Source organism: Parus major, chromosome 4, assembly GCF_001522545.3.
Source record: "Parus major isolate Abel chromosome 4, Parus_major1.1, whole genome shotgun sequence".
NCBI classification, from domain to species: domain Eukaryota; kingdom Metazoa; phylum Chordata; class Aves; order Passeriformes; family Paridae; genus Parus; species Parus major.
Window position 1 is genome coordinate 43,446,791 of NC_031771.1, and position 26,233 is coordinate 43,473,023.

Below are 26,233 nucleotides of genomic sequence, written 5' to 3' on the forward strand. Positions count from 1 at the left end.
AACCTCACATGTTGCCTGTTTTACTTAAAAAGTAGACATTAAATCTAAAGTTTGTTCTGTTCTGATCAAAAGAGGGAGAACTGCAGACAATTCTGCTGACTTGGTCATTTCCCATACCTGTTTTAATGTAAATACTTTGAGAAAGAAAAAGGTTAACTTCTAAATGATGAGATTGTGCACTGTGCAGCCATCTCAAGACCAGCAGCATAAGCATTTTCAGCCTTCTGCCTCCTTACATGTTTGTCACTTTTTTTTCTTCACCACTGCGGTCAGGCTTCTGGAGGGGAATACACATGAAATATAAGAGGACCCAAAGGAGCTGTCACACCTTCCCTGAGAATGAGAACTGAGAAAAATACTATTTCTGATCTTCAGTCTTGCAATATGGTGATGATACTAATTATAAACAGGAGTTTAATATAGAAGAGTTTGTTACAGAAACCTACTAAAAGAGAAGGGCAAAAGACTATTAATTACCAGATTTTGATGCTGCTCTACTTTCCTGAAGAGTGGGTACTCGACTGCATGACATAAAAGTGGAAATACCTTTTAAAAGCAGCAGGTCTGAAGCCAGTTCTACATAAATATATCAGCTAAACTAGGGGATAACATTTTAACCTACTGGCTTAATTACAAAATAGAGGACTATGCTGGGATAAACAATTAATTAAAAGTTTTACAGCTTAAATTTTGTTAAATTGAATATTAAGAGGTTGCCAAATAGAATTAAACCCACCCTTACTAATACCAAATAAGACAAAGATGGCATTCACATTACTATTGCACCCACTGCTTTGTAGCAAAATGCAGATTACAGAAAGATACCAAATTCAAAACTAGCTTCTTCCCTGTATGTGAGCCAAAGATGGAGGCATTCATGTAGAAGGTAGATAAAATGTGTACTTATCAGTTCCAAGAGGGCTTAGTAGGTACTGTAATTTTCTGCACAAATTACAGAATTTTCAAAATTAAAATTTTGTTTCATGTGGTGAAGTGAGCACAAATCCTAAAAAAATGGAAAGGCCTGTTTGTATACTTCAAACTACTCATACAAATCATTCTGGATGAAAATTAAGAATACAGTTTTTCATGTAAGTCTGAACTATACGGGGTCCTTCTGGAGCAGAGGCACAAGTCCACCTCTGTCTCTCAACAAAATCATAGATTTCACCCAAATAAGAGTGCTGTATTCAGTTCATGACTTCCAGTGGGCAGAAACCAATACTGGTGACATCTAGAAAAGTGAATACAGTTCCAGAAAAACAACCCAACCTACTAGACAAAAAAATAAATATAAATAAAATAATATGCTCTAAATTTCTAAGAGCTTTTCAAAACATTTTGTTGTAAAAATAATGACCCAGGAAGTATTTTGTGGTAAGAATATTTTATATATTTTTTTACACTTTTAACACTTACAAAAACATTCAAACACAAAAAAAAATTAAATAACTTTGGGAGCAGAATAAATCCTTCTGCCTACACACATACATCAATTCCAAGCTGTTGGCACAAAAAGTAATCCACATTCATAAAACCCTTACTACTATATCAAACATAAGTTAAGTAAATCATAGGCACTATTTTATCAAATCCATATTTCCACAATTCTGCAGTAAATCTCTAAACACAGAGCCCCATGATTTCCTGATACCAATGAACTGGTAATGCACAAAGGCTTTCTAGCAAACAGACAGTGTCTTCTCAGGAAGTCATTTGCTGTATTTTGGGGGGAATAGCAGAGAAAAAAATCCCTATAAAACTCAAGCTGAATTTACCCAAGCGATGAATTACTTAACTTAAGGAAACGTACACAAGTTTGATGCAGCCATGGTAAAACCCCCAATATCATCATCTAAACTGACTTTCAAAATTTATAAGTCAAGTGAAGTTTGATAAAATCCATCAATTTAAATTCCCCTTTCTTCAGTGAAGACTGCAGCACTGATTGTAAAATGCTGAAATGTTAAAATTCAGGCTTTACTGAGAATATGCACATTTGATCTAGTCCTGTCTTCTGCTGAACAGTGACATGAGATACTGACATCCATTCCCTGTACTTGCAGGTGACTCAAGGCTAGATTAAGGGTATGTACTGCTCTGTACTGGTGAAAGGTGGTTTCTGCTGAAATCTGACAATTACAGTATATCTGACACCCTGACTTTGAAGTCTTAGCACAGATCTTGTTCTGGGGTGTGAAGTCACCCATCAACCCAGAGCTTGCTTGAGTAGTTTAAGTTGCAAGTTAGTCTCCACTCCTTCCTATTTGGTTTTTTCCAAGTCAAGTAGTATTGCATGGCTTTTCATCCAGGAATATGTTAATGTTGGCCTAAAATTCAAGTGCTAGAATTTCAGGATTAGTTATCCTCTTAGTGGTGGGAGGCAAAATACACCAGCAGTCCCAAACTTAGATACTAATGGAGTTGAAGGCTACCTACCATCCAATCCGACGTGTAGTGTTTGTCATTCATTGCACAGAGGATATACCATTCACATTCTCTTACTTCATCAACTGTACATCCAAAATACTGAAAAACCTTCAAACAAAATCCCTCCACTTCATTAGTCCCACCCAATACAATTTTAGCTACAGATTTTTGCATGATGTCTTCCAAAACAGAAAACAATAGTTCAACGCTAAATATATCAGTTGTTCTGAGCAAAATGTGTTAGAGTAAGTCAGAGCCACCAGAGGATTTTAATAGCTTGTAAACAGACATAGCAGGTTCCATACTCTGTTACCAGTAATGTAAGATACACATATGTAAGGCAAAATACATATTTAAACACACTTACATGAGCAATATCTTCTGTAAAAATATTTACAATTTAAAATAAACCAATTTAAGAAATGGATGAAAGTAAAAAAATAGGATACAGAAAACTCCCTCATACCATGGAACATCACCTAAATGAATATCATTTGGCATCAAGAGTCAACTAATTTCCTTAAAATTTGTATGTTACAAGTGCATAGTTGTGTTTTCTTCTCCTTAACTATCAGCATTTACAGTTGCTGCAGGCTGCGAGTATAGTGGTATGGTATTACAACAAATCAAAATTATCACTTGCTCTTTGTTTTGCAAGGAAACCTACTATTAAAAAAGTTTTCCCCAAATAGCAAGCCATGTGTTAAAAATGTGGCTACAATAGTGAAGGCCATCTTTCCTGAGCCAGGAATTTAAGGTTAGAAAGATTGTACAACTGACACTAAGCCCTTTTGGCAATCAAACATAAGAGCCGGTAACGCCAATAAATCAACATAGGAAAGATGCAATCTATACTATTGCATTATGTGTGTCTGCTACATTCAAACCTTTTAATGCAATAAAAGTCATGGCTATGACCCCCTGCTCTGCCCAATCCTCCAGAGTAACTGCTGATTCTTCCTGCAGTACTGAAGGATGGATTCAGTCCCAGTTGGATCTCAAACAATTGGTAAAAGCAACATTTCCCTAGCACTGTAGCAGTCTGCAATCAGAACATTAGTTCTGATTCATGTAGCCTTGTTTCAATAGTACATATTCACCAATCTTTCTGCTGAGTTAAAACAGGCTGAAAATGAAGTTTTGGATAATGTTTGTTGATAGTTATCCTTGCTGTTTTTCAAGATGGGCATTTCTTTGGCATTCATTCATTTTTGCCCCGATATCGGCCACTCTCATAAATGCTCATATTGATAACATTTTTAGCAAGCAATAAAAAGCCCCCAGAACTGATAGCAATTTAATGTAGAAGTGATTGTATGACCACCAAACATCTGATGTTAGATGTCATTAAAGTGCTGCTTTATAATAATCTCTGCCAGTTTGTGCTAATTAGAGACAGAGAGGTTTGGAATTTTTACAAATTCCAAGAGTCACATCTGAACAGTTTGTTTAATCAAGCTGTCTTTTAGCCTGGTGAGGAAGTATCCATGAGCACTGAAACTCTGCATGAAGCTGTGCAGATCAGTAGCAGCCATCTTTCCAACTCTCATCTTTCACGTTGCCATATGTCTTGGGAGTGGGTAATGATCTAAAATGAAATGAGATGTTTTTCAGTTTCATATATAACTGTTGAAGTCTCTATCTACAATACGTAAGAATTTAAACATTTTATAAATAACTGAAATAAACACTTAATTCATTTACTTCTCTGCAATACAGTTTACTTAAGACAAACCCTAGAGTATTTTCAGGTTGCATGTGTTGTATCTTGGCAACTACCATGTCAGGAAAAAAGGCTAAATAAATAAATAGACAGAAAAGTTATTGCTATTATACTCTGTGAAAAGACAAACTTAATCTGCTTCCACTTAAAATAGGCCATTTTTTCCAGTGATGTACATGAACAGGCAAATCCTTGTTTAGAATATTGTATTTTGTTTACATCAAAATCTGACATTCATAGAAATTTGATTATTTCACTGTGTACAGTCTGCATTATAGAACCATGGAATTGTTTATGCCGGAGAAGGCCTGTAAGAACATCAAGTCCAACCATTAACTCAGCACTGCCAAGTCCACCACTAGACCATATCTCAAACTGCTGCATCTACACATCTCTTAGATATCTCCAGGGATGATGACCCCACCACATCCCTGGCCAGCCTGTTCCAATGTTTGACAACCCTTTTGGTGAAGGGATTTCCCCTAATACCCAATCTAAACCTCCTCTGGTGCAAGCTTGGGTTGTTTCCGTCTGCCCTATACATGCAAACTTTAAAAAAGAAAATTAAAAAAAAGTTAATTTTAAGAAAGTTAAGTAAGTGAAACACTTTTCTATAAGACAAGCTGTGATTTGGACAACCACACTTCACTACTACTAACAAATTTCTGGCAAAACAATTGCTTTCTATTACACAGAGTTCCATACTGCTGACCAGTGTAGGCTCTACCCACGAAAGTCAGTGCTGTGACAGTCACTTGTCATTCCAGCACTCACTGCAGAAGTTTTCCACTGTGCTATTTACCACCATTTTATCCTTTTTACAGTACTAGAGACTGTTTTTCCCTTCCATTTAAGGGGATTAGTATTTCTTATGGATGACTGCTTCCTTATGTCAGCTTCTACTTGACACCTTCAGTGAAAACTGAAGTTCACAGTTAATACTCAGTCTCTCTTGCAGTAGTTTTCAAAAAGACACTGACATCAAGCAACTTCTATAGCTGGGTGCAAGCACAATTATGTTTAAGCTAAAAATTCTGTTTCATCTTGTGGGTTAACTGCAGTGATTTTTAAGTTAAGTTTAGCAAATGCTGTGGATGTCTCCTCTGTCTTGGTGCATCTTCCTTCTGGAAGTTTCCACCTGTCCAAGGAGAGAAACTACTCTCACCATAGTACTGTTGCTTGAATTATGGAGGCAAGTAGTTCTGACTTCAGAATATGTCACTCACACAAGTGAATTTTCTCTTGCCAGCTATATTTTGGTAACTTTTTACCACATACACACAAATTCTTGCTGCCTTCTCAGCCCAGACGAAGACTTTATTTATTTAGTTCACTATCTTTCCTTACTGATTTCACTTCCACTCATTCACCTTCACTCTCTCATTTCAAGAGCCTTTATCTCTCAGTTTGGATTCAAAACTATTTTAGAAACACATCACATGGAGATCTCAATTTCTGTTCTGAAGATCTTGAGATCAAAGTAAAATTGGAAGAAGAAGCAGTACAAACACACAGTGTACAAAATTAATTTTGAAAACTTCAACCTAAGACTACCTGTCAGAGACTCACCTGCGAACAGGCTGTGCAAGTTTGCTGCGAGGCACTGGGATGCCCCCTGTGGAAGGGGCACTGGGTCTGGGCAAACCACTCCTCATCCCTGCTGGTCTGGTAAGAGTAGTACTATTAATACTGCTGGCAGGGCTCGGCAAGCCTGAGCTCTGGGCTGCAAGAGGCCCTGGGGAAGAACTACTGTGCGTCAGCTGTGCGGCTTCTGGAGAGGCAACCGAGCTGGGTCCGTGGTTACTGAACGCTTTCACTGGCTGTCGGAGAGCTAGGGGAGACGGTGCCACAGGCGAGCGGAATTTACTCGAAGAAGGTACTGGAAAATACAGAAATTACTTTCAGCTTATGTTACAATATTACTGAAATTAAAAACTGGAAATTACTTTATGTGATTATACAAACAATATGGAATGTATAATGGAATACAGCCAATCAAGCAGCAATGAGAAACAGGAATTCAGATGTCATCTTTGTCATGTGTTTTTGATATCATAACTCTAATGCCCTCTTTGCTTACTACAAATATTTATTTGGATTTGTAAGTAATCCTAATCAGGCTGTAACTGTTGTATCAGTTAAGTAAAAAAAAACAAAGAGAGAAGAAGGTATTTCTTAAGAAGAAATTTAACTGCTTCAGAAGCAAGTGAACTTAATTCCCATCTGTGAAAGAACGTGTTGGAGAATACAGTATTCGAGTGCGACACAGGCTTTAAATAGATTAAAAGTGTTTATTAGCCTTCAGTGATGAAATTTTGAGCATAGAGCATCTTGGTATTTCTTTTATGCTGTTCTTTTTAACTGCTGAATTACAATTCATCTAAAGATATGATTACATACCACTTTTTCTGGCAGATGGAAAAAAAAATAAAATATGGGGTCAGCTGTCCTGGTTTCAGCTGGGAAAGAGTTAATTTTCTTCCTAGCAACTGGTATAATGCTGTAGTTAGGATTAAGAATGACATCAGCCAACCCCCAACACCAAAGATGTTAAGGTGCTGCTATGAAACTTAAACCAGACAACTCATAACAATTTATAGCCTTCCTCTTCCTACAAACATTACATAAATTATCCGTATAACTAAATATCTGTTTGTAACTAATACCTGTTTTCTAGTACTTTGTACCAGAGTTAGTAGGCTAGGTTTTGTTTTCAAGTCCTTTCTGGGATAGGTTAGTAAGGCAAAATATTCAACAGTCCTTTAATAATGCCAAACCTTACACATAATTCTTCACAAGTATGAGGAATATTTACAAATTATGCATAATTTGTAACAGAATACTTAAATTAACCCATAATCTTAGTAATGGAATGAAATTTCACCAGCTTTTGAAACTGATTAGGGTGGGTCAGTAAGAGTCAACACAGGATGTTCAAATCAATCACTTAATGAAAATGTATTTACATTTAGTAAATTTGCATAAACTATTCTTTCCTCTACTAAATAGATGTTTTATACTGAGACCAAAGTTGTATCATTTTTGACAGATGTTGTACATAAAGAAGCTGGTCCTTAACACAGCTTTTATTATAATTTTCAAGGTAGATCCAGTAAGAACATAAGGACTGAGAATGGAGACAAGTAATGCAGGAATGTAGCATCCTAAATGGGATACAGAGGAATTGGTAATTTTGAGATTGCATTTTGAAGCTGTTTCTTACAGGGGATGTCTAGGAAGATTAATATGTACCTCATTAAGATGTGAACTGGATTTGATTCCTTTCTGGATTACTCAAGGGGGCCTTTCCCCTGATAGCAATATCAAACACAGCATGAAGCTGCTCATGGGAAAAGCTGACAAGAAAAGGTGACAGAGAGGTCAAAAACACATGACAGTTGCTAAGCGGCAGGGAGATTAAGTAAAAAACCTTAAAATAAAAGCTGGCGTCAAGCCAGAATATGGATTAAGGAAAGCATTAGCAACAGAATGACTGGACAAGAAGAGCATCCAAGTGCTCCTAGGACTAAGATAGATTATACATAAGTTTTTTAAACATAACCTCGCCTGTTAATATTGATGCAATCAAATCTGCAGAATTTCCAAGTGACTCTACAGTGTAAATATTGGGAGCTTTTATCACTGAACTCATTACAATGCTTGGAACACAAACACAGGACCATGCTAGCAGCTACCAACAGAGAAATGCCAGTGTATAAAAACTGAATACAGCTTTGGGCCTCTTACAGGCACAACAGGGAAAAGGTTTTTAGGTACAGAATATAAGCAACAAAAAGTTGCAACGGAAGAAAGCTTGTCACATTCCCAGCAGAAGTAAGGATGCAGTAAATAGGTCTTCTTCATTCTCTTTAACCTTCTGCTGACCATATTTTACCATGCTGCAAACTTGAACTGTCAATTCATAAAACATTTCCTGTCAGCACAGCATTGCAGACATTGCTGAGAGCTGTATTCATTCTTGTACATAAAGGAATGCATTGTCTTCCAGAGCAGTCCGCATGATGCAGTCTGGCAAACTGTCTAATAATTCTGTTCTACAGATAAAGAATTAGGACTCAGAACAGTTTTGGATATTCATTATAGTCAGGTGGCTTATCTGTAAGACAGGATCACAAAGAGTGAGGTACTGCCCCACAGACTATTTGATAACTGCATACCCACATACAGTATTTAGATGATGTTTAACAAAAGCATGTAAACGTGTAAGGGTAGTGCTTAATAACTTTACACAACTCAATCTCCTTATAAAGTAAACTAGAAACAACTACAACTAAAACATCTGGCAAAAAAAAGAAAAAGAAAAAAAAAGGCATGGTGCAGTCATGACATTTAGATGTCCTACCCTCTCTGGATTCTGTCCTGGATTGTGGGCAGGGAGCACGAGATCTCCATGTGGCAAAGTAGGATGCTGTGAAGCTGCAAACTTATTTGGCTTGCAATCCAAGGCCAGCTGCTGCACACCAACTTGAAAACAGATTAAATTCTAATGCAGTTGTTAAATCACAACCATCATGATGAGATGAATCAGCCCAACATGAAAGAACATATGAGGTCTAACTATAGGAATCAATAAACTGATCTGTCATCTCAGTACAGGAAAGATGTGGACGTGTTGGAGCAGGTACAGAACATGGATGAGCATCTCTCCTATAAAGAAAGGTTGAGAGATGTGGAGGTCTTCAGCTTGGAGAAGAGAAGGCACTGGGGAGATATTACCACAAAGTGGTAAAAAAAAAGCCAATGTGTGTGTGGAAGGTGTCAAGCTATGTAATGAACAGTATTTTAAAAAGGTAAAATCAACTGATGCTCAGCTTTTCATTTCTCTGAAAAGTCTTGCTTCATTACTGCTAAATACTTCTATACTCATGAGGAACTCAGATCAGAAGAAAGAAAACCAACACATTAAGGGCTATAAATAGCAAATAACTGAAAAAGACAAAGCAAGTAACTGAAAGGGTCCTCATTTGCAGTAAGGAATGACAACAGCCATAAACTGGAATATGTAACTGGCAGCACAATGTGCTCTGTTCCTCATTTTCTAAGGTTTAATAAAATTTTACAAATAATATAAACTCAAAGAAAAACTGATTTTCTGTACATTCCTACAGTTCAGACTAGCCCATTGACCTAAGTCAAAAATAAGTGCTCCAGATCCAGAGGAAGGCATGACCAACTGGAAAGAAAGCAAAGAAAGCTCTGTAGAGGAATAGCAGTGATGGTCTTATGCAAAGCAGAACATTATGAGAATTTTATCTTGTATGAAGTATGAAAACTGTTACGAGACTTCCTCTTAAGACATGTGAATCTGTTTCACAGTCATCATACTTCACTAAAACTTTCTGCATGGCATGAAGATGACTCTAAGGAGTTGACATTGTTAAACCCCCAAGAGAAACACAGACATTCTGTCAGCCCCTCATGTCTGCACCAAAGACTCTCACAACACTTAAAGGATTCTAGCATCTACAAGCTTATGAATTAGTCTCAAGTGTAATATAGTTTTAAAATGAGATCTTGATTGTAATAGACAACAGACCAACGATGCTTAAAACCAGAATCATTGTTTACCTTAACTGTGAAACTGAGGCAGTGTTACATATAAGGCTGCCAGAACTGATTAAAAATCAGATTAAACTATTTAATTGGATTAGAGACTCAATACTTAATTTTATTAAAAAAAAAAAACAACAAAAAACCCCGGCAAATTCAGCCATTAGCAAACTGGAATATTATACACAAGAGTCTCTAATTCCTTGAATCAAAAAACCTTAACTCATCTATGTTAGGATTAACCTTCTGGTTTTGTGAGGAAAAGGGAAAGCACAAGTACATGCAAAATAAATTGATAGTCTACACTCATCTTTTCAAGGATATATTTGTTAGCTTTTGTTCCCAGCACAAAGGATTGTATGACTATCTTCACAACTTTTTGTTTTCAAAATTATAATTTGCAATTAAAGAAATACACTAAGGCTATGTTTGTATAGGAATGTGCATTTAGGAGTCTACTTTTCTAATCCATATTTCCTGATTAATGTTAGAAAGTCACTGTTCCTTGGACTTTTATCTCAAAACTCAAACCCCTATATAACACAGAGTTTATTTTTAATATTTAGATGAAGTTAACTTTCATACAGCAAGGACCACTTGGTTAATCTGTACAGTAATTGCAAGAGCAAGTTTATTAATCTAGAACATGTGAGATTTAATGCAGGCGAACCATTATTTGAGATTTGCTGGAGCTTGATAAGAGGTTGCAAGTTAATTACCTCCTTTTGCAGATGGAGTTTGAAGAAACTGTTTGGTTTTGAAGGCAGCACGAGGCAAATTTTTCTGCCTTTGCAGAGCTGTTGAAAGACAAGAAGTGTTATATTTGTCTAAGAAGATAAGAAAACTAAATTTACTGGGAATTTCAGAATTGTATCCACTTGTGAAGCGTCAAGGAACAGTGTGAGTAAAACACTCAAAAAGCTGTTATGACTCTGGAAGTGATGGAGTTTTGTGAATGGTGCTTGTTCTTAATGGCAAAGAGTTACAGAGGAGTGTGTCAGAAATTTTGCAGTGCAAAATGCGCAGATTTGGTAAGAGTAAAGCTCCTTGCAGGGCAAAAAGCCCAGAAATGCAAAACAAAAATTAAAACACCAAAGGGAGAACAAGCCACCTAGCGAACATGCTACAGCAATATGAGAGCAAGATTAGATACGAAGATGAAAATCAAACTCTTGTATTTGACCTAGCAAGAGTAAATTTTTCATTTTAAGTGTTTTCAAAAAAATACTGTAATACTATACAAAAGCATAAATATTCATCTAATATGGTCATCATATAAACAAATTGTATTCTTCACCTATGGAAACTTAAGCCTTCTTGAGAGACTGTCTTTTTTCTACCCTCTTTAAGAGGTATGCAAGAGGACTTAAGCTTAAAATGAAGACTTAACACTAAGATTTACCAGCTGCCAGCATGTACACAGCATGATGGAGATTCGTTTTTATTGGTCCTTTGCTTCCTTTTTCTGCCTTTTGTCTAGTAACATTCAAGGGCTGGTACTGCCTTGAAATGACCTCACTACCTACCAGTTACCAAGAGAGAAGCCAATGTTCTGAGAGCTGCAGAATCTTGGCATGGAGAGAATTACTTATTGCCAGAAGGAATGCATTGACTCAGCCTATTTCATGGCAGCACTTTTAAGGGGAGGAAGGAGGAAAGTAGTCAATGAAATAAAGCTTTGACTACACAGAGACTTTGTAAAATGATAACATATGAATAAACATCTCTGCTTATCTCAGTGTATGAAGTTTTATACCAGCATAAAACTGATTGCACTAGCAAGGCTTATTTCCATAATGAGAAGGAAGAAAGATGGAGGAGAAGCTGTGCAAAAAGATCCTGACCCTGAGTAAGGAACAATCCCTTCACCAATTACTGAATATCGCTATAAAGAAGGTGGGGGGGAGCAATTTGAATCCTAGTATTAGTTAGTCCTTTTGTTTGATAGCATGTAATGATTACTATCACCTTTCCTGTGCTTCAGTCAATGCAAAATACACAGTATTTTATGAACTATAAAAAATTCTTCAGGTGTTTTAACATCATGCTGAAATTATGCCTAGGCAGTCTATTCAATTTAGTCTTAATAACTAACTAAAAACTGTCATATTCAACAAACAGTAAAAAGGAATTAGATTGTTCATAAACACAGTAAAATTCTGCCTGTGCCTTCTACTAATAAAAACCTTATTCCTTCTATCAACTGGAATCTCATGCAAAATAGCCTGTGGCAATATATAATTCTTACTCAAATGGTACAAGGTCTTCCTAGAAATTTTTTTTGAAGCACACATATGAACAGCCAATTAAGCACAGTAAGGTCTCTAAATATGAGCACAATTCCTAGAAATTTACTGAGGCAGACCACTGGCCAGACTGCTTCAGTCCTCAAGTATTCCACTTTATTATTTTTTACCGAATCACTGTTTTTGTTATACCATGAAAAATGAAGAAAAGCTTCTTCCTTCATATTTTTAATTTGTTTTGTCCTAATCCACTCCGATTTCAATATGCCACTGCACATGGCACTTTCTTCCCCCATCATTATTCACACTTCTTGTAAGTCAGAGATATGGGATGATATGGAAAGGATTTTAAATATGTATATATCAAATTCCTTCCTTCTCAATGGAGACTCCACAAAATAGACACTCAATAGCAAAACATTTCTGTGCACTGAAACACTGAAAAGAGCTTAGGCAGTACAATTTGAGCAATGCTGAGCAAACATGCAGTTTGAGATAAGCGCTCAGTGCATGTTTATCCACACCACTTGCTGCTTTTGAAGTGCTCTGTGTGCTGTGACATTCCCTGTCACAACTGCTGCGTGCTGAACACATGTAGCTACACTTCTGATCAACTGAACTGGACTACTTGGTTTCTTCAAGATTTACTCTTCCTCCTTTTACTCTGAACATGCCAAACAACTGGAAATTGGCAAGCAGACCACTGTCACTTTATTGACAGTTGGAAGAATCTACAGCTCTTCAAGAAAATTTTGTATTTAGCCCTTCTGAAAAGTATCCATGTGCTCATAGTGCTACTAAGTACAAAAGCATTACACAGAATCCAAAAGCATGTAGCTCCTACACAGAAGCCACCCTACAACTTCTAGAGCTTTATAAAATCTATGTGGTATAGGACCCAGCTACAGAGATTTCCCATCACTAACACTGCAGATAACACCTATTCCTTGGGGAACACACATTATCGTATCTCCCAGTGTTTTAAGGTGAAATATTTACTAGCTTTCATAGTAAAAAAAAGTACTTTCTGCAGAATGGCATGGAGAATCAGATGTAAACAAAGATTCACATTGTTGTAACTGCTATTTAATTCAGTCTCTTTTCAAAAACAATTTGGATTGTTCACCACATTGCAGCTGAAAGTTAAATTGCCAATGTTTTCATGTTTACAGTTGTACATCAAAACACATACGTGTCTTCCCTCTCTTCTGTAAGCTAGCAAATACAATTTGGCTATAAAACTGTTAGAGGAATTGTCATTTCAGAAACTTACTGGATTCCTAGCTCATTTTTGAATGCCAGCAACCATAGCAAGTTCAGTATTGCAGCCACAGCAAATGTGCAAGTAAATTATGAACCGCAAATCTTTGACAAGGAGCAAAGTAGTGACTTCAGGTGGCAAGCCAGCATCCTCGCAAAGGTAAGCTCATGCAAAACTAGCAGGTGTATGAGGAAGCTTCAAATCCCAAGACCCAGAAATCATTGCCAAGGGAAAACAAAAATTTGCTGCAATTTAACAGTGCTTTGTGCAAAGTGACAAAATATAAAACCAATAAAACAAAAAGTATACAATAAAAAGGACACAATTCTGGAAATCTTTATACAGTGTACAGTTTTGCAGAAAATTTTTTAATCCAGACTAAGCAAAGATACTTACTCATTGACTTCACACACAAACCGTTTTACGATTGTCAATAGCAAGACTCTGACAAACATCTGTAAGAGCAGGGAAACTGTAAAAGCTAGAAATCTGGCCTTTATTAATGATACTTAACTTACATTTACAATGTAAGTTGGTCTAAAGTGGTTCACATTTGGGGAAATAGTCTATGAAAGAAAAGCAAATTTACCTAGTAATTCTTAATGCATCCACAAGTTGAAAAAAAGAAATATAAACATAATCACACCACTTTGGCTCCTGCAATGAAATAATTGACTAAATATTGAATACTGAGACTTCTCCAGAAAGTTTAACCATGAATATACTTTTAATTCTAGAAACAGACTTCTAGCTAAGTTGCTCTCTAAGCTCTTCCCTTCCCAGTTCACTCAATTCTAAAGCACCAAATAAATCTGTAGAGATTTTTACTGGAATTCTTTTTTCATTCATTTTCTTTCTGTTAATTTTGATAATTCTTCCTATCACTGAACTAGCACATCCGTGGACCAGCTGTTCTGAGCGCTTTATAGTTTGATAAGCCTGCCTAACAGGTAACAGTTGTGCATTTGAGCTACACAAATATCCTTTCAGCTGGAAATTCCACCTTCTGAGTGTCTGTGAAAGGTGGAAGAAGAGGGCCAAGGTGAAAAGATGCTTGAGTAACTTGTATGAACAATAGTAAAGTCCCACTAACTTCTATGTGCTACAGTAGCCCACACTTTGGACTGGCTGTCCACACAGTCCTTCCATCCGCTCTGAGTCTCCACAAAGACATAAATCTTGGAGTCTTTGGCATGGTCTCTGTTCCTTATTCTGTATTTAACTCTACTTGGTAGCTTTAACACATTGTTTGGGAAATTTTAGACAACCAACTAGGTATGCCACTATGCTTTCACTGGCCTATAGGTAGAATACAGCTAGTTAAATTCACGAGCATTATTTTTACTTTTCCTGTCAAATATTTAGATTACTAATGAACCTTTATCTTATGATACCTTATGTAGTTCAAAGGTCTACACATAAAAATATTCATTATATGTTCTTCCCTTGAAAATGTCACACAAAGTTATTAAATTCAGAAACTTGTTTTAAAAGAAATGGTCAGGAAACATTTAAACAACAGGAACTGGCAATACTGACATATAAAGAAACACTGAATATTTAATTTTCATTTGCTTTGGCTTCTTTAAGGTCACCATTTTCAAGAGATTTGTGAGAATAGCAGCATTCTCATATCAGCAGTTAACTTTTGTAGACACTAGGAAAGCAGGATTACAGCAATGGGCTAATATGTTTTGTGAGAAAAAGGTTCATCCAAACCTCTTTTAGGAAGTAACTGACACTTGAAGTAAAAAAGAAGGAAAGAAACTGAAGAAACTGCAGACATGGGCTAACCTAAGGGGTTAAACTGAAATGAACACTTTCAGGTCATTTTTCACTAGTTTTAAAAAAAAGCAATAAACATCATTTAGGTATTTTTTCAGAACCTAGAAATAAAACAGTTTCTGACACACCCAAATACTGTATTTATATTCTTTATATTACTTCTACATACATGCTTCTAGGAAACCATGAATGATACCTAAATAAGAAATCGGACATTTTTGAGTATTATGTATACCATAAAAACAGATTCACAAAAGTCTGATTAAAAATCAAGATTAGCATCTCCAGTGTGGCATGCAACGTTTTGCTTTGCCCTGAGACTGGAAGACAGCTGAACACCATCACTTAATTCTGAAATTTACACTGAAGTAGCAGTAAAGGTACTTACTGGCTGAGGCTTGAGGTTGAATGCGAGGTATTCCTCCATTTGGCACTTGGAAGTTTGAGTCACTTCTGCTGTTTTTCACAGACTCAGCTTGGATGTTAGATGTTCTGGACAAGTTTGGAAGACTACGCCTTAGTTTTTCTGTATGAAATAATACAAAGATACCACAATGTGTAGTCTGATGCTGGATAAAGGTCAGGTTGCAAACCCATAGTTGAACCCCAAATCTAAGTGACACAAAATGTTAGCCATATAAAACTACATTGCAATTTAAAAGCATATTTCATTACATTACCTCTTCTCAAATCTATCACATACAAAAAATGTATGTATCTAAAAAGTAAGAATGTACATTTTTCACCTATGGTGAAAAAAGTCAAGCATATTGTGTTGTGAAATTGAAACATATCTGGATTGTGATTCTCTAGATTTTATTGTACTATTATCAAAGCTAAACAGACAAACCTAATCTGCAGTTTTGCACAGTTTTCAAATTATTTACCTAGAAAGTTATTTGTAACAAAATGCTTGCCTGAAGAGTAAAAACAACATAGATGTTTGAGTAAATTTTTCAGACTGCCTTGTTCCAGTGTATCAGTCCATTATAGAACAAAAAACAGCCACTGTCTTGGAAAGGGCCTCATAATACGCAGCATTCAAAATCATTGAAGTATCCAGTTATGCTTCATCTTTCAATCTTTCAATATGACTTATCTACTCAGCTAATGCTGATACTTCAGGAACCTTCTAATATTTGTACCACTGTTCACAGAATATGAAAAGATGCCATTAACTACTTCTCAAGTCTAATGACATTCTGTGTATCTCCAACCCACGCTGAGCTGGGCTGATGACATACTTTGGATAGAAGACTGAAGATGCCTTGACAGGATGAGTGACCAACCTGATTCTGCAGATGGATGCAGGGAAGAGATAGGTTAATCATGCACAAGCACTAAAAGTGAAAACAAAACTAAATCTTCATTGGCTGAATATTCCAACAAGTGTACTCTCTTCACTTAGCAGTTTGCATTGCTTTGCACTGCACTCAGTACTTTGTTGAACCCTGTCAAGCAAATTTCCCTCCAACCATTCTAGACAAATAAAAACAGAAGAGAAAACCTAAACAACTTTTTTCTGACTGCTACTGTACCAACTCTGAATATCCAAGCAACATTCAACTGCACAAAAACCACTGCAAGATAATTCCTTGGAAGTGTTTCAGAAACACATGATCACACACTCTATTTTGATCCCTCTGGTATGTGGGATACTAGCATTTGGTACCATTCCTCTCATAGGGTATTTTTATTGCAGCTCATCTAGCACACATTAAGACTTTCATTTTAAGAAATGAATGGGAAAAGAATTCTTGATTACGCCACACTATGATTGATTAACTTTTGTGTTGCACATTTTCCAAGATACCTACAATTTCCCCAAGCCACTATTACTTATAAGGGGAATTCTTAGTATCTAAATGTAGATTCTTTCTAAATTTAAAATCTTATTTGCTGGATAAAACAAACTACATTTATTGAAATGGGAATTTGCTTGCAAAATTTCATCCCAGTAAAATGAGTTTCTGCCAGATTGCTACCAGGAAAAAGTACATTAAAGAAGAAAAATTGTATCAGGATTGTATTATTTTGTTCTATGCCAATATAGCATAATTGCACTGAATTTACTGCAAACTTTATTATGCAGTTTTCACAGCTTTGAGATATCTAAAATGTGCAACAAATGCATGAGTTAAGTACTGATGTTTTTAGGACTATGTTCATGATTGAAATGCTCTAAGAGTCCTGTGCAACCAAAAGAAATCATTCAGCTTCTTCTGCGATTTCATCTGTGAGGCATTCTAGCCTCACAGGCTAGAGGCATGCATAAATCACCATGTTCTCTTATCTGACCACAGTTACTTTCCTCTGCATTTTGTTATCTGCAAGGCCTAACTCTACTAGTAAGTTAGTTTCCCTGCTTTATTTTAGTGCATTTGCCTGCCAAATATAGACCTTGGTCACTATGAAACTCAACTACACTCATTGACTGGATAACATCTAAAATAAATACAAGTCTATCAACCTCACAATCTGACTAAAAGGGTGCCCCAGCAGGACTTAAGCTGTGCTTGCTCTGCATTTTCTTCAGCAATTCAGAGATTAAACCACGATGTTGCACAGGCACACAGTTTTAGGACTGCACACTGACAGAACTCCTTTACAGAAACTACACATGTAATTTCAAGCAGTTTTTTACCTTCGCTTTTGACATTACTAGTTTGCAAGTCTGTCGGATGGCCTTGAAGCGAAAGACGAGGTTGCTGTAAACGGCTTATCATAGGCTGTGGTGACACCCTGCTGTACTCTATGCTTCGCGCAGGTGATCGGGAGCGAGGTGAATTTCTTGGAGACTGTTTTGGTGAAGGCCAGGGAGAACTGCGAGGTGATGGTGAGAACCTGCTAACAGCAGGGTGCACTGTGTGATGTGTGCCATCTTCCTCATCTTCTAAGCTCTGTGCATCAAGCTCCTGGTCGCTGAACGTGCCTCGCCGGGTGGAATTGCAAGAGGAGCCAGAACTACGCCGAGAAGCTGTGGCTGCGTACTCTTGCCGCAGGCCTGGTAACAAGAAGAATATTGTTTACTTGCTTCCAGCCCACAAATGGTTCCAGCTAGAGACAGTGCACACAAATATCTGCACAGTTCTCAAACTCTAATTCAGCTCACCTAAATTCCTGTTATTGGAGGCATTAAATAAATTCTAATTAGTACCAAATTATCTACCAGCTAATAATGCCTTGAAATAAGTAGGTGAGTTCATTCCCCTTCTCAGTAAAGCAATCACCAGTTATAGGTGTGCTGTGTACGTACTTGTTCATCTCCTCTCCCAGGCTGGAACTAGAAACACGGGCTACATCATAATTTTGTTATCAAGTAACATCCTGTAACAATTACAGCAGCCTTAATGAAACGTCTTTTGCAATGTATTAGTGAATCTAGCCAAAAAAGGAACACAATAAGCTGCACCTCTAGAGAAACTGGAGGTGTTAGATCAATGGTCTCTGAAGTGTGGTGCCCACACTCCCAGGGATATGCAAACCAATCCACTGGCATACAGCAAAAAAATTCTGAACAACTAGTATTTTTAAAACAGCATTTATCTTGTCTTTATCTCACACTTTTTAAAATTGTAATTTAGTGTATATTTGTGTGCTTTTGTGTATGTTATACATTACAGTAAAAGTACATATATTGGGCATTTGGTTTTGGTTTTTTTCACCAACATAAAATAGTCTGGAGACCTCCTAGTTAGATGACCAAAATTATTACCACTTTCTGCAAATTCAGAGGGACAAAAAGACAGTGTCAGCTAAAGCTATAATGAAAGACAGACATATATACAGGTACTTTTCTTAACTATTCTTTGCCATATTGACTTTACATTTTGGTGATTTAAATCATGGCTTAAGCACTGATGTGAACAAGACTGGATTACATCAGGAAGGCACCAATCTCCTGATAAGCATGATGGTAGTGTAGTCCATTCTGAAAATCATCCTTTTAGTAAATACTGTACCTTACAAATTCATACTCTCCCACATTGTTTTGTCCATTGTTCCTAAAGAAATCTGTATAGCAACTTTCCTCGGCCTGAAGTCCTTAACCAGCTTTCTTGGGGGAACTACATTTGTACATCCATAGTAGAATTTATACCCCTTTTCCATACTTTCCATAGCACTAAACAAGTGCTACTGCAGTTATTCAGTTAAAAAAAACCCAAAACAACAGCTCCACTTTGATTTAAAAAAAAAAATACCACTTACTTTCTTCCTGCATTCGTGCTAAAATTTGCACATCTGTAACATCATTTAACTTGTAATTAGACCCGATAGAGTCTTCATCCATCTCCGATGCACTTAATTCACTGTCCAGAGAAGACTGTGGACTTAGTGGAGGATTTCTATCTCCTGAAATTTTAAGATGACCTATGGCAAGAAAATAAAGTAACAGGAATTGTTGTTATTGAAAAAAAAAAAAAAAGGGCAAGCTGCATTCGCTGCATTTCCTTTCTCAATAAAAACTGCTACTGAGACATTGATCTGACATACCATTTGAAACATTTGATTATTTTATTGCAAAGCTAGGCTGAAAATATGCCTCGAAAAAGCAGAGCTTAGCCATTACTGTCTAAAAATGGGCAACTTCATAAAATCATTGCAATAGTGTCAAAACAAATTAGTGGTAAATAATTTGGTCTATCACAGCACGTTCTAACTACTATGAAGTTTGCACAGCTCTGCAAAAAAAGCAACTGCATACCTGTTTCCATCTGTGCTTTCATTCTCACCTCTCTATACTACCTTGTAAGACATAAGTTTGACTGAATCTTTCTTAACAGTAAGGATTTGCTGATCCAATGAAGACTGATTCGGTTTGGAATGCTGTGTTTTTTGGTCTAACAGCTAATCACATATATCAGTGATTTTTGGGACACAGACACCCAAAGAAAACAATTTGTGTTTCTCACTCCAGAAAAAAGACCTTCCTAAAAAGCTTAAATACTGTATGATTCACATATCCTACAAGACACTGAAAAGTTTTTGAGTCTTTCTTACTCTATTTTGATGCAAATGTTGTCCATCTGAGCAAGTTTATGAAAGGAAGAGGAGGAAGAAAGGAAAAGACCAGACACACAGTGACTTACCTGAGGTACCAGAAGGTATGAGCTGTTTTACTAAAGCAGATTTCACTGGTGTTGAGGAGGGAGAGTTGAAGCCACTGCTGTAGGGGCTACCAGTATTTGGACTGTAGGAGCTCGCGTAACTGACCGCACTGAAAGGGCTGCTGTACAAACTCTGTCTCTTGAGAGCTGCAGGAAAGAGGAAATGTGATGAATTATACTGAATGAATCAATGAAAAACAAATACAATACTATAGTATGTCTTCAGTGTGATTTAGTTACTATGCAGTTCAAGGAGAAAACTTCAGTCACCAGGAAGTTTTTCCACTGCTTTCTTCACCCCTAGATAGAACCATAATGTGGAAAGTGTGAGAGAAGAGGGCAAGACAAGATAGTGACAAGTGTTTTCCTTTAAGAAGTCAGATCTAAGATCACTATAGCTGAGGTCTTTGAGATGTCCAGTGTAGGTGGTGGGAAGCAGGAAGACAGTAGTAGCTGTTACACTAACATACAGCCTATACACAGCTACATAGAAACCAGAGCACGCCATGAAGTCACATTCTCAGAACTCTCAGACCTGTCTGAATCACACAATACTTCTACAGAAACCCCAAGACTGGGACCACACAACTAAGCAATATCGCCTACAAAATTTCCATAAGCATATGCTAAAGTGAAAAATCATTAAGTAAAGCAAATGCTTCTGTTTAGATTTGTGGGTACCATGAACCTACCAGACTAAAGCAAATTGACTATTTCCTACTGTTAACCTTCTGTTCCAATGACTTGGGATTTTTTAACCATAGGCTTCAACCTCATATGCAATATAAGAACTAAATTGGGTACTTTCCTCTGCCAATTATTGTACATGTTTCAATGTTGAAGTATTTTCAGATGAACTTTAAACACTGGTAAACATTAACAGTGGTGAACAGTATGATACTGAAATTCCACTGGTTGTCAGGTGTATTATTTGTTTAGTTACTTGACTATTTTGTTCAAAAGTTTACATTTTAAATATAACAGAAAATGGAATTTCAACAAGGGGTAGTGGAATCCAAAAGATATTTAGACACTTTTGCTACTGTTCCTTCACTGCTGGAAATATACTTATGCAGAAATGTATATAAGAACAAATTAAATTGCAAAATGTTAAGATGAAAAAGCTAGAAATCCCAACTTGATGTTATGCAAATCCAGATTAGATTTAGTTGCAGCTCACCTAGCTGTTGAAAGTAAGCTATTAAAAAATATTGTGTGACATTTCTCTTAGTGAAAAGGGGTTTCAGTGAGCGCAGTAAGAATTAGGCTACTGATAGCAGTGGACAGAAAAAAAAAACCAAAAAGCAATTGAATCCAAATCTGCTTACTAAAAATCATTGTTGCTTTGACATTAGAAGCCAAAGGAGACTACAAATGCATGAAATGCTGCTCTCAGTAACAAAGCTTCAGCTTCTCCCCTTCATTCTTGGTCACTACATCATCAGTTGTCCAGTGCAAACACTGGTGGGGCTGCACTGTCATCTGACCTACTAAAGCAGATTTCAGTTAAAAAATATGAGTATTTTAACTGATTGCATCACTTAATTGTTTTTAAGAGTGCCCCTAAAAAAAGGTATCATCCAACTTAGCCAATGGCAGAATGCAACACAGAGGCAAAAGCGGCAGAAATTAAAGCTGACTTTGCAGCAAATTCCCAAAACTGCATCTTGTATAAAGATCCTTTCTAAACCAGTTAATATTACCAGTGTTTTGGTTAGAAAGAAAAGACAGTTATAGATGAAGAGTGAAAGGTTTATATTCCAGCTTTCACTGCAAGTCTTAAACTATATGTGTCAATTTGAGCAATTTGTGAATTCACTAAATTCTAGCAAGTATTCATGAGGTATCTTCAGTTTATTTTGAGTGTCAGAAGTGAAAACCTCCATTTTATTACAAAGCTCAGTAAACAAAAACCAGTAATTACAAGTCACTCTGTTCTGGGTGAGTATGATGAGGCCTTTGATATCAACTTCTGGCATTCACAAAGGAACCCCAAAGCATCTATTCTAATTGAATCTTTGTTCTCACACACACGAAAAAAAATTTACTTTTCATCTCTTGCCAAAAACATCATTAAAAATCCCTAAAATATAAGTCTGCACAACAGTTCTTGTATTTACTACACAGACAAGTATTTTAAAATACTAACTACAAATTAGGAAACAATTCTACTACTGTATAGTCTTCAAAACAGGCTCTTTGTATACTTGATGATGATACAAAGTATTTGATCATACACAGATTTTTTTTTTTTAATGAAACTTAGCATGATTTTGCTACATGTAAAAAGCTTGTTCCTGTATGTGGTGAGACTTGTTACATGCAGTAGTTTTCATCCTAGCTAATGTTAGCCTTCTTCAGCACAGTACAGTTTCCCAGAAAAAAAAAATATGGATTCAAACCCATTTTCTGGGCCAGAACTCCTACAGGTTTTCCAACTGGGATTGCTGTAACTCAAGAAGACATTGCTATTTTTACAAATAGAGATACAGTCCTTATTAGGAGTGTCAGACAAAATTAACAAGACAGATAATCCTTTTAGCATTAAAATGATCCTAATATTACATTAAACACTAGCTTACAAAAGATTAAACATTAGCTTTCAAAACATCAAAAGGAAGGGTTGATAATAAACAAGTTTATTTTAATATACATTTTCTTTTATAAGATTCAGAAACACTATGTAGCATCTAACTCCTTTTAGCTATGATTTTGCTGAAATGGTAATGAATTTCTCTTTTGCTGTAGAAAGAAAATTTGAGTGCAGAATATACCTAAAGTTCCTCCTAGTCTGAACACACTTCCAACACTGAGCATGACTTGCTCTGCAATTGTAAACCTGACTGCTGACAAGGCACTGTGCATCAGTAACTGCTGACAATACCATGGAGCTGAGATTTCTTCTTCCCTCATTTATTGTCAAGCATGGAAAATATGATGAAAGAAGAAAATGTGAAATACAAGAGTGCATTTGAGACTGAAAAAGAGGAAAAAGACAGTAATATTAGAAAGACCTAACAACAGGATCTAACAATGTAGAAAGTGTCAATGCAAAACAATCATCAGCAAGGATTCAGGAAAGTTACAGAGGTGTGAAAAGCCTTATCCATGGAGACTGGAACCAGAATCTATAAATTGAACCAGCAGCCAGTAACAGGTTAAGTGACTGGTCCATGAGGTACAAGTACTATGCAAAATTCAAGTTACATGATACTCCTGAAGTTTGGAATAGGAAATACACACAAAGTTACCAGAAACACTACTTGTCTTCTCCAGTGGAGCTCCCAGCTACCCTTATTCTGTAAAGAAGGCTGGTTGCTCTAAAAGACAATTTTCTGTTTTGCTGAAAATTCATTTTTATATGCAATCTGCTCCAACCAGCATGTGCCCATCTTTTCTACCATTAGTATTTCCACCAATTAATACTAGAGATGAATTGTGGTGTTCTTTCAAGTATCACTGCCAGAAGCAGATTCACAGGGCTAGGGGAAAACAGAAAAAAGGTGAAGTTACCTAAACACTAAAATCGTTTGAATGATAAAACTTTCAAATGTGTCCATTTCACAGAGAAGTTTCCTGCCCTTCTGCTTCAGCTACAAATTTTCAAAGATACCCTACAGGTAACAGAATTTGTGGTATTTCTGGAAGACTTCTAATCAGTTCTAGAAGAAGTTAAACCATAAACAGAATTTCAGTCAACTGCTATCCACTCATAAATACTCAGCAGTATTCAGATTCCCAAGCCTGTATCATAATTGATAAATCCCTCTGATGTGAGTGATTTTTCTTGTTTAAAATTTCAGTCTTTGCGTAGCTATATATTGTGTTAACTGTTCAGGTAAATTTTAAATAGACATTTGTATAGGCAGCATACAAAAGCACAAGAAATAGGAAAAGACTGAAGGTGACTCGTGCTGAAGGCACTTGCACCACTATGCCCATGATTTTTATATAAAGAATGGATTTAAATTTTATTAAGAGCAATTTCAGTACAAGCCAGAATAAAGACTGAATTTCTCCAGAAAACAATACAAGGATGGGAAAGAAGTTACAGTCAAATAAACTCATCACAAAGTTTATGTATAACCATAGAAAGGAGGTGGCTGTTGGAACTACTCCTGGTGCTGCATGTTCATACAGACTTTGCTCAAGTCCAAGCATTCTGCTAATTCCTGAAGATAACAGTTTAACACGTAGCAGTAGCAGACTACAAAAAGATGGAACAGCAGAAAAATAGCTATGAATAGCAAGAAAATAAGTTGTCTCAGCATAATTAAAAAAACAAAAAAAACAGGCTCCAACTAAGAAACAAAAGAAAGCAAGAAACCAGATGGACAGAGAATTCTAATCAGACCTTCAGCATTTTGCTGCTGGTTTGATATAAAAAAGTCTGGTAATGGAAGGATGGAGAATGTAGACTTTCATTCTCACAGGATCAGTCAGTCTCCAGTTTTGAATATAACCAACCAATTAGTATTAAGGAGGAATCATAAACATTTTTTTTAAAAAATCTGAGTGTAACTAGATTGTAAGTTACTGGGAGTGGGAGGAAAATAAATCATTATTATCTCCCCAAAGTATTCAAAAACTTAAGCCTCCATTTCTTTAGATTAAATAAAATAGATAATCTAGCAGAAAATCAAGTTCCATGCTAGCCTACTGACAAAACATCTAGCAATTATGATACCTTAATACAGCCTTCTATTTAAAAAAAAAAAAAAAGATGAGAAAACTTTGGAGTTCAAACCATTGTTTTTTCCTGAAAACATCAGACCAAACACGTATTATAAAACTCTGAAATCATAACTCATGATCTAACGCCTTCTTTCATTTCATTCATACGATCCAGAAAATGAGTAGAATTAATAACTTTGCAAACCATAATGAAAGCTTTAGATACAAGTAACTGATAGATGGCCGTTTTTGACGTTGTTTCAGAATAAACATATAAAACCCAGTGGTTTTAGTGTGCAGAAACTCACCCGACATTGTTTGTTCCAGCTTGTGGATCAGTGACTTTTTAGCACATTCAACATCAGGACTTGGGTAATCCAACACCTGTCTGCACCAAACTAATGGACTGACACTCTTTTGCACTGGATTCAGTTTCTTCTTTGGAGATGTATATAACCTGCAAAAGAGAGAAAAAAAGTAATTTATGAGGACAGACAAAATGAGCATAAGACCAGACATGCAACAAAACACCACACAGTATGCTATTTCTGTTTTTATACTCTATCTACACTATAGTACAATCCCAAAAGATAAAGAAAGCACAGATTTGACCCTAATATTAACTATTTTGGATAGAGTATAACAGTGATAACATACGGCTACCCAAGGACTCCAGACATATTACGTATATGAATAATTTCACTGTCACATAAATGTAAAAATGAGGATTAATCTTTTCAGATTCACCTGAAAAAAATGAAACACTATGCAAAAGAGAACTCTTGCTTTCCTAAACAAAGGAAGCAATAAACATCTTAGTGGCCAAGGAACAGTGCTAAAGTACACAAAACACAACTACTGTTTCAGTAGCCTTGAACAATAAACAATTAATTTTTATTATGTCTATCCTAGCACCTGATCTTTTCCTTCTCTTTGAACACAGAACAAAGGGACTATCTCTATCCTAAGGAGGTATACAGTCAAGCATTAGCAACAAGGAAAAAAAGATAATGCACATGGGAGAGTAGAGAGAAACAATGAGATCATATTATTCTGCCAGATGTACTGAAGCCTTTGTCAGCATCTCCATTTATTTTGACATCAACATTCCAAGACTGAAGAAAGTAGTCCAGTTTAAAAACTCTAGAAATTTAGCTGAAAACTTCTCCTCCCTCAACAGATTAAAGGAAAAGTCATAACCAATCACACACTCGAAACATGGAACTTAAGGCTTATTTTGGACTAGAACCAAACTTGGGAATGTGGTTCAGCATAAAACAACAGTGAATTGCAAGACATACAACTCTAACTAGAGATTATGTGTGTATAGAAACAGCTAAATGAGTGTTTCTTCTAAAGTAATGACAGACTTAATATTCCAAGTGAATATGACTGTATGCCACACAGCGTTACCTAGGAACATCTGACAGTCTAA

At 36.3% G+C, this 26,233-nt stretch overlaps 1 protein-coding gene and 1 long non-coding RNA gene across 11 annotated transcripts in view; one reads left to right on the top strand and one right to left on the bottom strand.

Moving 5' to 3' along the window:
* Positions 1-18,660, top strand: part of LOC107202967 — a 32,632-nt gene extending 13,972 nt beyond the window's left edge. The window contains exons 1-4 of one of the 4 annotated variants that reach the window (XR_004497177.1): positions 5,936-6,029; positions 8,766-8,964; positions 10,456-10,624; positions 17,784-18,660. This is a non-coding gene — a long non-coding RNA (uncharacterized LOC107202967). Of the gene's footprint in view, positions 1-5,921; positions 6,030-8,765; positions 8,965-10,455; positions 10,625-11,204; positions 13,024-17,783 lie in introns of those variants that run through there. The other 3 variants (XR_004497179.1, XR_004497180.1, XR_004497178.1) reach the window with 3 other exon arrangements.
* SLAIN2 (SLAIN motif family member 2) overlaps positions 1,371-26,233 on the bottom strand; it is a 33,697-nt gene continuing 8,834 nt past the window's right edge. The window contains exons 2-10 of one of the 7 annotated variants that reach the window (XR_004497176.1): positions 25,107-25,255; positions 20,107-20,271; positions 19,226-19,387; positions 17,661-18,020; positions 15,405-15,542; positions 13,628-13,703; positions 10,444-10,521; positions 8,517-8,638; positions 5,924-6,032 (exon numbers count right to left, since the gene is read on the bottom strand). Coding sequence is in view for 6 of the 7 variants with exons in the window: in XM_015624098.2 (XP_015479584.1) it covers positions 3,952-4,018; positions 5,723-6,032; positions 10,444-10,521; positions 15,405-15,542; positions 17,661-18,020; positions 19,226-19,387; positions 20,107-20,271; positions 25,107-25,255 (1,429 nt within the window). In the remaining variant the exon portion in view is untranslated. Of the gene's footprint in view, positions 4,019-5,722; positions 6,033-8,516; positions 8,639-10,443; positions 10,522-13,627; positions 13,704-13,740; positions 13,889-15,404; positions 15,543-17,660; positions 18,021-19,225; positions 19,388-20,106; positions 20,272-25,106; positions 25,256-26,233 lie in introns of those variants that run through there. The other 6 variants (XM_015624098.2, XM_033513949.1, XM_015624100.3 and 3 more) reach the window with 6 other exon arrangements.